The 11,159-nt window shown below is 42.4% G+C and overlaps 3 protein-coding genes and 1 pseudogene across 4 annotated transcripts in view; 1 reads left to right on the top strand and 3 right to left on the bottom strand.

Moving 5' to 3' along the window:
* Window positions 1–671, bottom strand: part of LOC311359650 (solute carrier family 35 member C2-like) — a gene marked incomplete at its 3' end in the record, with an annotated part of 4,324 nt that extends 3,653 nt beyond the window's left edge. The window contains exon 1 of the mRNA XM_084479715.1: window positions 478–671. The remainder of the gene's footprint in view (window positions 1–477) is intronic.
* Window positions 1–11,159, bottom strand: part of LOC311360206 (hepatic lectin-like) — a gene marked incomplete at both ends in the record, with an annotated part of 50,798 nt that extends 39,639 nt beyond the window's left edge. The window contains one exon of the mRNA XM_084480293.1: window positions 10,891–11,159. Coding sequence (XP_084336419.1) covers window positions 10,891–11,159 — 269 coding nt within the window. The remainder of the gene's footprint in view (window positions 1–10,890) is intronic.
* taf13 (TATA-box binding protein associated factor 13) lies at window positions 981–1,831 on the top strand. Its single transcript, XM_084480294.1, has 2 exons — window positions 981–1,049; window positions 1,205–1,831. The coding sequence occupies exon 2, from the start codon at window positions 1,219–1,221 to the stop codon at window positions 1,606–1,608; it is 390 nt and encodes a 129-aa protein (XP_084336420.1). The 5' UTR covers window positions 981–1,049; window positions 1,205–1,218; the 3' UTR covers window positions 1,609–1,831.
* LOC311359118 lies at window positions 4,294–8,629 on the bottom strand (annotated as a pseudogene). The gene is made up of 3 exons: window positions 8,617–8,629; window positions 5,337–5,649; window positions 4,294–5,099 (listed from the first exon to the last, which is right to left on the bottom strand). The product of its transcript is annotated as an uncharacterized misc_RNA (transcript).

The following is an 11,159-nucleotide window of genomic DNA, read 5'->3' as shown; positions in this document are numbered from 1 at the left end:
CTGCGGAGAACAAACAAGGATTCAGCGGCAGCGGTGATCGCTAACTTTGTTATGCAACGAAGTTAGTACTGAACTGGACATGGATAGTTTACCGGGAACCGCCTGTAATGGTCTCACTGGTTTCATTTTACTTCACATATTTTCTAGTTCAACATTCTTGGTTAAAGTGAAACTAACGAAGACGACGAAGAGACTGACGTGACAGTGGCATCTTCAATCATGTTGGACTTCTGTTTATTTAGATTTTCTTAGTACACATTTATTAAACCAGGTAAAAAGTGTAAGTTTCGATTCAAATCCTTTTTCTCAAGAGAGCCCAGCTGGCAAAGAGGCCAGCATCAAACAAACCGATATTTATGTTTCATCTAAAAAAAAACTGCACCATGATCACACGATTAAAAGACTTTTGGGACTTCATAAGGTAAGGAATGATCCCGTGTCACCCGGTCTGGTGGTCCCAGTCGGGACTGAACTCACCGGGGGGTTCGAGTGTCAGTCGGGTCCTACCAGCTGCGGTCAGACGGCATTAGTCCTCCAGGGCAGCGGGCTTCTGGTTGATAGATAATAACCACACACACGTCTGCCCTACCTCCGTGTTGTACTGCCACACACACACACTCACACTCACACACACACACACACACACACACACGTCTGCCCTACCTCCGTGTTGTACTTCCACCGTGATGATGACCCGCTGCTAGACGCGTCACATCGTCACATGACCCCTCCCGGGTTTGAAACACCGAAGAAGAAGAACGAAGCCGCCTGGCGGACCTCCTAACCACACAGGAATACAAAAAAAAAAAAAAAAATCCAAAATCGTCATTAAATTATTAATGAAATAAAAAATGATGACGATTTCTCGAAAACGAGGGCGGATATCAGTTTCATTCTTAAACTAAACCCCGGATCTAAAGAGCGCCACCAGAGGGCGCTGCTGCTGTATCGGCGTCCCGGTAGCAGAAGAAGAAGAAGAAGAAGACCCCGAGCGGCCGTGTTTGTTGTGGTCGGACCGCGGCTCCACACAATCACTCTATAATAAAAAGGTAACGTTGTTCCGCGATTCCTGCTTTTATTTCACTGTTTTGTTTCGGTTCACGGCGTGCAGAGACAGGCTAATCCCCCTCACCCCCCCCCCCCCCCTCACTGACTGACGTGGCGGTTCTCCCCCCCGGGGTGCAGCAGCAGCAGCAGCAGGCAGCAGGGGGTCCCCGGATGGCGGACGAGGAGGACGAGGCGGGATACGACGAGGAGGCGGAGGACGGCGGCGGCGGCGGCGGCGGGGGGCTGGAGGCCGGCGGCCACGGGAAGAGGAAGAGGCTGTTCTCCAAGGAGCTGCGCTGCATGATGTACGGCTTCGGCGACGACCAGAACCCCTACACGGAGTCCGTGGACATCCTGGAGGACCTGGTGATCGAGTTCGTGACGGAGATGACCCACAAGGCCATGTCCATCGGCCGCCAGGGCCGCGTCCAGGTGGAGGACATCGTGTTCCTGATCCGCAAGGACCCCCGCAAGTTCGCCCGGGTGAAGGACCTGCTGACGATGAACGAGGAGCTGAAGCGGGCCCGCAAGGCCTTCGACGAGGCCAACTACGGCTCCTGAGCCCTGGACCTCGGGCCCGCGGTGGGGCTCCGTGGCCCCGCTGTGGGGGCTGGCTGTTTCCGAACATGACTTTTGTTTTGTCTGATGTTTTTTTTTAATGATTTTTATGTATTAAATTGATGCCACGTTTTACACATGACTTTATGAAAGGCTATTCATGGTGGTTCCCTTAGTTGAACCGTTTTGTAACAATCAGTCATTACAATAAAAACAAAAACAAAAACCGCTAGTACGTTGTCACGGTTCTATGGTGGTTGAAATGGTCCTCTGATGCATTCGTTTACCAGCCTGATATAACAGTTATGGTTTTGGGAACCGTTAGAAATCTCAGTGGATGGACAGTATTTCACCGAGATCAGGTCATTCTTAACCCACCCAAAGGAGCACCCTGTTTCAGCTGGTTTCTCCAAATACAAATGGTCACAGAATGAATTAAAAGCCAACCAGGAGTGATGTCACCGTCCACAACTAGAGACCTATGTCACTGTTCAGGTGCTTTCTACCAAACTACTGCTGTCAAATCTTAAATGGCGTCCTGTAAGTTTGGAGTTGATAGATGACCATCTTTTGAACCGTCACCCTGGCCTGTAAGCCTTCTCGTATCAGAAACCTTAAGTTACACAAAAATGCAAACTGTTTTGTGTTCTTTATGATTATTATTGCATATTAGGATATTATTGGACCCATAAGGCTTCCACAGAGTCATGACTACAAAAGTAGTGACATCAGAAACACAGAGCTAGAAGCCTACGAGCCAACAGGTATTTTTTTTTTTTTTTACCCTTATTTCGATTTCATGCGTGTGTTTGTATTGTTCACTTTTGTAAGTAAAAGGTCAAACTTATTCAAGAGACATGTCATTTTGGGAGTCAAGCAGTTTGCTTCTATAAGCTTACCCGTACAACAAACAAAAAGGGTCAACTCGTTGTGTGACTGATAATCTTCCTAAAACAGGTTCTGGGGTCAGTGGTAGCCGCTCGTTCTGCCACCCGGAAGTGTCGTTACGGCTATTGTTTACTAACATTGTGAAATGCCGTATACACACAGCTATGACGCCCGTTCAGTTTACAGAGTTCACTATCACTCTGCGCCTAACTTGAACTGTTTTTTATTTATATATGAAACTGAAAGCAATAGCATAGTTTACTGAAGCCTAAAAATATGTTGATTGCTGGAAAGGGTGGAAATGTTGTAAAGCAATAGGCACACGGTGAGTGAACTCGATAGAAGGCTAAATTGCCGGCGAACCGAGCTACCGTCTCTAGCCTTCTCTCTGAAGGACGCTACAGTGTGTTGCATAGCAACCGCCGCACACTTTGCACTTAGTCAGGAGGGACTACTTTTTTGTATTCGTTAAAAAAATGCTTTTCCGACTTTCTCACTTTTTCAAAATTGAGGGTGCCTATAACTTTCATTTCGCCATACTCACGTAACAGTTTTATAAAAGCAATAAATCACTTCAGTCAGTGAAATATTCTCATTATACCACAGTTAAGTCGGGACGAACAACGCCCCTTAACTGTGGTATAATGAGAACATACCACAGCCTGTTGTGATCTATTGCTTAATTATACTACACAGAGAGTATGTTGTGAAGTATCTTCTATTTCGCACTTGACCATCACGAACCAAACAAAAGATGAACCGACGGGTGGACACGATGAACTCCAGTACCTAGGCTGACCCCTAGTGGAGGGCTCGGGAACCACAGGCGTGACAGGTAAAGGCCAAATCACACTTCTGCGTTGAATAACCGATGTATGCAGTGGGTCTCGCCACTTCACCTGCCTAGCCCACAGAGGACACCGCCTCCCTATGTACGTGTGTGTGTGTGTGTGTGTGTGTGTGTGTGTGTGTGTGAAAAAGTTAAGCGAAAAACAAACAAAGGAGACCATATAAACACAGACTCCATTATTATTTATTTCTGAATGCAAAGCTACACATAAAGAGTGGATCCCTCACAAGCGAACGACCACAAGCCTTTTCTAGGACATAGAACCCAACCCGATGGAGGAACGTGAACGGAGAACCAAGGGCTACGGGTGAGGAGGTACCTTTTACACTTAGGGTGGAGGTCCCAACGACATTTACCTGCTGATCAGCCTCAAGCCTGAAGCATCAACCAGGGGCAAATGCTGAACTACTACAGCTCAAATGGGGTACGTAAACGTTAGACGCATCAGTCACAGAGCGTACAAGGGCCAAGGCAAAAGGTTTCAGGCCCGACAGTCCCTCTGTCCGTGAGAGTTAGCTGCCTGACAGCCCTCCACGTCACGCCTGAGCTCCACACACGACCACAGACACAAAATACTGTTGGTTACTCCTTCCATCCATCTCCTGCTGTTCTTCTCCCCTGTCCATGCCGATGCCTCAGACGATGGTCGTTCCTTATCAAGAGAGCGATTCCTGGACTGGAACCCTCCCTTACACAAAGTTGTTATTGGGGCTTGTATCGCGATCAGTCACCACTCACACATTGCTAGAGCAAATGGGCCTTCTAAGGCCTGGCTATTCTATGAGTTGAGAACTCCTTATCAATCTATGTTAACCTGACAGAGTGGCAAAAATTAAAATATACCCGTAAATATTATGACTTGCATGACTTACATACGCAAATATTGCTATAGCATAACCTTTACTACCTGATTGATTTGACTTATAAAGTACATATTGGTTTTTTTTTCCTCATTTTAGTTTTCCCCCTTGGCCTGGGGGTGGGAAGCAGCCTGGGGGGGCCTTTGTCCCGCTTGGACTTGAGGTGGGGGAGGGGGGGGACAGCCTGGGGGGCGGGCATTTTTCTCCCCTGGACTTGGAGGGGGGGGGGGCGGGTTGAGTATTTGCTGCCGCCTGGCTTTCACTTCGATCGGACTGCCACAAATACATCTTTAAACAGATAATGGAATGTGCGGTGGTTGAAAGCAGGAATGAGAACAGTACTCAGAGCAATAAAGGTACTTGATACCACTCCACGGGAGAAGGAGCCCAGGAGCGCCCCCACCCCGGCCCCCAGTATGGCCCCTACCGTTCCTGCCCGTCCATAGCGGCTGGCTGCTGTCCCGGCTGCAGACAGAGCCAGGCCTGCTGCCCCCGCCACCCCCATCAGAGCACCCAGAAGGGGCCATGCACCCACCACAGGTATCATTCTATTGATGACGCCCAAAAGACCCCCACCTGCACCCAAAGCACCGACACACATTCTGGTTGCTCCGCCGGTCTGCCAGGAAGCGAATACCGACATAGCGACAGACATAGTGAAGAGCTGGGTAGTCCAGAGTCCAAAGAAAAGCCCCTCCAGTACCAAAGCGGTCGTATTTGACACTACTGTCTGCAGGTCGAGCACATGGATGCTGCACAAGGCAAATACTTCACCCATCACTAACATCACTGGAACTGGTGCAGCGTTTAAGTAGAAAGCATATTTTTTTCCAAAAATAGCCACTAGAATAATAATGGGGAATAAAGTAGTCAAAAGCATCAATCTGTTGTTGAACATTGCAGTAAAAACAATTATAACAATAAAGATGACAAAAGTTACAAAAGCAAAAATTGTAGATACAAAGATTTTCATAAACAAATTAATACAAATATAAGAAATTAAGATATGAATAGAAGCAAAAATAAGAACTGGATAGGGTATTACTCTAATCTCCACAACAAACAACAACCAGTACTTCAAAGTAAAACCCAGTGCAGCAAGTAGTACACAAATGACCATGAGACACACAGACCCAGCCACTGTCAGGGCCTTGGTTTTTTTGGACTCCGTTCTCATGACCTCATAGTATATGCCTTTTCCAGCCCAAACCCCCAGAACCAGCAACAAAAAGTACCAAATCAGAATATATTGAGCAACAGCTGCAGACAGGTAAGTGGCTCTGAAGCCCGTCCAGGTGTCATTCGACAGTGTGTTACTGAGTGCCTCCATGAGCGGCCCGTCTTCTCCGACAGTCTCCAGGATCTGAGTGGTGACCTCCACCATCTGCCCTGTCAGCGTACCTCCCGGGACAGTGTACACCAGGCCAATACAGAGGCAGAAAAGGACTGAAATCAGAGCAGATGGAAGGCATCCATAGGACACTGGAAGACTTCAATGACAATTTTTGCGTCTGTGAGTCTAAAGAGTCTTTAGACTCTAAAGACTCTGAATTTTTTATTTTGAATCTGATAGATTTCCTGTATTCTGGTGCATTTTGGGGATGGCCACACTACCTAAAAATAAATTCAGATTCATAGCCTACATCCTGACTTGCAGGGCCTGGACAAGTTTACACTGCATATACAGAAACAGATAAAGAGAGAGAGACGGAGAGAGATTTTATTTTAAGAAAAATATGTTAAGGTAACATGGCCGATCATCTACAAGTGAAAAGCCTTCACCGGAATTAAAAATGTATGCATAGGCTATTATTAATTAAGACTACCCAGTGTTGTGCATGAACTAGTACAAAATAACTAGTTCATTGAACAAGTTCATTCTTCTATGAACTTTGAACTGAACGTAACATATTTTTAACTAAAGAACTTGAACTAGTTCAGATTTTGTGACATTCTGAATTGATGCTTAGGTCCAGATGACATGATTATTAAATAGAGTTACTGCCTTAGTTGTGATGAATGAAACAGGTGTACAAATAATATCCACAACAATTTGAGATTGTAGTGATGGGCAGCAGGTAATGGAGAGGATTCATTTAAAAGATAAGCACACAGAATACAGTTTTTCTTCAGTTTAAAAAAAAAATGTTAATGAACTGAACATGAACTAGTTCAAAACTGAATTGGTGAACTATGAACGTGAATTCATTCATTTTCTTTTGTATGAACTGAACTTTGAACTAGTTCATGTGAAGTATGAACTTGCACAACACTGAGACTACCTCATAAATCTGCTGTGATAATAGAAGAAACCAATTTATGTTTTATATTTACTATTAATGGCCACTAGATGGCAGCTGTGTGTTAGCTATCTATCTCTTCTCTGCAAGTAGTTGTGTGGCGCGAATGCTGTTGAGGGAGGTAGCCTATTTCATTGATTCGCTGAATTGTCCAATCATGTGGTGATAAAAAAGATGAAAAATAATGCCATTGGTCTGGGCGCACAGAGCTTCGAACTAAAGTTGAATTTTAATGCGCCAATGAAAAGCTGTCTCTACTTGAAAGACAACAAAAAGTTTGCCAGCTCACACATACTTCAGGATAACTTACCGACGCCCTTGACGTGACGGAAGGTTTTCTCTAGAATGACCAATAACAAGCCTCGCCCAAAGAATTGACGTTCAGACGCATTTAAATGGTTGCTGGCAGTGGCAAGTAGGTCTATCACACAATTAACCGAGGATAAACGCTACGTATTTTTGTTGTATATTATATTTATAATATAATATACAACAAAAATAATATATAATATTTATTTCATATTTGTAATGGTTGATTCATAGTTGGCACTTGGCAGATATATTCGAGTGAATATTTCACAGAAGGTTGTCTAGTTGCCCCACCACCACTGATACTGAGTATGCTAACAACATGATGTGAAAGATGATGGAATGATGAATGTGATAGAGGATGGAGGGATGTGATAGAGGATGGAGGGATGTGATAGAGGATGAAGGATGTGATAGAGGATGGAGGGATGTGATACAGGATGGAGGGATGTGATAGAGGATGGACGTGATAGAGAATGAAGGGATGTGATAGAGAATGGATGTGATAGAGAATGAAGGGATGTGATAGAGAATGGATGTGATAGAGAACGGAGGGAAGTGATAGAGGATGGGGATGTAATAGTATGTAGAGGGATAGATGTGAAAGAGTACCCTACCTGCTGGTTTGTATGTCCTGTAGACTACTTGAATAAATATAGATGGTTGTAGTCTAATAAATGATATTCACTAGTATCCATTTGTGGAAGAATGGATGTTACATATGTTCATAACTGATCGTGAATATTTGATAGAAATTTAGCAGAAATCTGTCTGTATTAGTTCATATTGACATTAGTTATATTATAACAATATAATTGTGTTGAAATGTTGATAATGTTAAATACAATTAACATAACTCACCTGCTGCAGGCTGTGCTTCACCCGGGGAAGCTGGAGTGCTGGATGCTGCTTGACCTGCAGGCTATATTCAATTATAAAACGGGTGGCTTAAATCAAGCCATCTGATTGGTTCCCAACTGTTGTATAATGAGTGTATACACACAGCTATGACGCCCGTTCAGTTTACAGAGTTCAGTATCACTCAGCACCTAACTTGAACTGTTGTTCTGTCGGGACGGACAACGCCCCTTAACTGTGGTATAATGAGAACATACCACAGCCTGTCGCGATCTATTGCTTAAACATACAGTTTATCTTTGCATGGACTGTATGTTTGAATACAGCCTGCACAAAGGATTTAACGCATTAAGTCCTTTGTCATTCTACTGCATATAAGGTAGCACCGTACAAATACACTTTATATAATTGACTAAGACCTACATTTAATTAGTAACAAGGTGTAACTGTAACATTCAACAATAATAATAACAATAAATATAAAGACAACATAGCAGCGTGTTATAAATTACACAGAGACCACAAATAATTGGCTGCACTTACAAGCTCCAGAGAGAAGAGAGGTGAAGATGGGAGATCAGATGTCCCTTCTCTAGCATCTGGGGACATTGGCAGATGGTCCAAGAATGTTATAGAGTTAGTTAGTTAAGATGTGCCTCGCATTTTCTGCAGTTTTATAAATGTTAAAATATATTAAACTTTGGGCGCTGGACCCAGGGCAGCACTGCTCATTAACAAAATAATAGAACAAGATTGTTTGTGTTTTCATTTTTACAGTTGTAAGTTTAAATAGCACAATTGTGCACACAGACAACAAGCGTAGTATTGAATACTTGGATCTCCCCTCAATGGAATTCCAACTTGTTTATTAATTACAGTAATCAGGAATCATAAAATTATTTTTGCTAACCATTAACTTATAGTGATAAAAAAATAGTTCTCTTACCAGATTGTGCCATCGTCTCTTCTTGACCACGGCAAAAGACACTATCGTGTTTGGACATGCTTCCGTTCAGCGGGGCCTGAGAGGGAATTTGAATCATCAATTTATCAGTAGGTCATGAAATACGGCTATTTATGACTATTTTAAACAAGCGCCATATGCCCTTGTTTGCGACCTATGGCCATCATTTCATTTTCTGTGGCATGCAGGCAGGTACCCTGTATCCTGTACCCTGTTAATACATGAGCATGTTTTATTCGCACAATATTCTGAACAACCCCCGAACATATTGATTCTTGATTCCTGTGATAGGAGCGGGACGCTGTGATGAGGAACATTAATGTACACAATGTAAGCACAGTTCACGTTGCTTACGAGTTTACGAGTTCTATGTAAAGGTTAATTTACACAAACCTAGATGCAGATTTATCCCTCAAAATGCCAAAAGAGCATCAAAAGCGCAATGAACAGTTCATTCAAACCCAAACGTTGATATACACGTATCTTGAATTGTAATTTTGAAGGGTTTTTGGTTCAGAAACGTTGAGATTCAACGTATCCGTGGTTGCCTAGAGACAGGTGACACCAATGCTCCCTACAAGTTAGTATGAAGAAATCCACTTTCATGTTCAGCCAGTTATCCAATAGGTGGGGTTTTTTCCGCCCACTCATGGACATGTTTTCAAAAGCGATTGTGTAATGTGTAATGTACACCTGGTGTAATGTACACAATTGTATTTTAACTGTATTATCTTAAAAAGTACTTTGTTTCTGACATCGTAGTATGCGTCACAGTAACCTCAGCCCAAATATGCGAGGCTTTGTTTGTCTTAACTTCTACTAGCAGCCATCTTACTTTTCATACAAAGCACGCTTTTTCATTAAACACGCTGCTATATACAATTATTTAACTATACTTTAACATAGCAGATCATTAATTAAAATATTGTTATTATTAGCTATATGCAGTGTTGTGCAAGTTCACACTTCACATGAACTAGTTCAAAGTTCAGTTCATACAAAAGAAAATGAATAAATTCACGTTCATAGTTCACCAATTCATTTTTGAACTAGTTCATGTTCAGTTCGGTAACAGTTTTTTGAGAAACCGAAGAAAAACTGTTGGAGTGAGTATTCTGTGTGCTTATCCTTTAAAATGAATCCTCTCCATTACCTGCTACCCATCACTACAATCTCAAATTGCTGTGGATATTATTTGTACACCTGTTTCATTCATCACAACTAAGGCAGTAACTCTATTTAATAAACATGTCATCTGGACCTAAGCATCAATTCAGTATGTCACAAAATCTGAACTAATTCAAGTTCAAGTTCTTTAGTTAAAAATAAGTTCAGTTCAAAGTTCATAGAAAAATGAACTTCTTCAATGAACTAGTTATTTTGAACTAGTTCATGCACAACACTGGCTAAATGCATAAGCTTTTGCTGTTGGTTCAGTCTAGGTAACTTAGCTCAGTTTGACAGCACATGGCTCCATTACTAGCTTCAACATAGCTTAGCCTAGTTTAGCGATATTAATTTAAGACTCACCCAACAAATGTAAAGCAAATGTAGAAACCCCAGCAAATGTATATTGGAAGTCAATCCAAAGAGCAGGTTGAAACCAAAGAGCAGGTTAAAAACATATTTCTGTGTCTCAGAAGGCCTATCTCTTAAGTTTGTCTCTATAAGTGTGCGTATCTGTATAGGTAACCTTAGGTTAAATTGACACACCTACCGTGATTTACATATTTGGAATGTTTTACCTGGCTGTGGTTGGCAAAGGATAATGTACACAGAACATCAACAAAGGGAAGAACCTGTAGTTCATGAACAGAATAACTATCACTCAGATTTTGTTGCTATAGAGCTAATGAGCAGTCTTGAAGAAGAAAATGAAAATGCAGTTTGGATGATCTATTATTCATTTTATTTATGAGTCAAATAATGCAGCAATGACCTTGAAATGAAAATGCCTTTCTGCTAATGCATTTTAATTTTCAAATTTGACATTTCAAATTTAATTTTGGTAACTCTTTGCCGGGGCATCTTTTGAAAATTAAATCTTAAATGTCCTTTTCTTTTTCATTTTAATTAAGTTACAAAATGAGCAATATTGAAGAAGAAAATAAATGCAGTTTGGATGATTTATTATTAATTTTATTTATGTGTCAAAAAATGCAGCTATATTCTGAAAATGAAAAAGCATTTCTGTTAATCCACTTTAATTTCAATTATGGTACAGATTTGCTTCTATATTAGGAGAACCTGCTCCACGTCAGTCTAGCCAGCATTACAACAGACAGCAGGCCCAGAAGCACCACCATAGCCCTGATCGGACACCTAGGAGGGCTCACAGCGTCCGGCCGCTGACTTCTTCCTGTTCCCAGAGACTTGGAGGACTCCTCTGTCCCCACAGAGTCCTGCTGTTGGTCTCTGAGGCTCTCCAGACTAGCGTAGATGTCCACTATCCTCTCCTCTCTCTCTCCTTGTGCATTCCTGACCTCGGTCATCATGTTGGGTCTGGTGTGAATCACCTCAGCCAT

Source organism: Micromesistius poutassou (genome assembly GCF_964030765.1).
Source record: "Micromesistius poutassou genome assembly, chromosome: 15".
In the NCBI taxonomy this organism is placed as follows: Eukaryota; Metazoa; Chordata; class Actinopteri; order Gadiformes; family Gadidae; genus Micromesistius; species Micromesistius poutassou.
The sequence above is the reverse complement of the archived record's forward strand: the minus strand, read 5'-3'. Positions and strand labels throughout refer to the sequence as shown.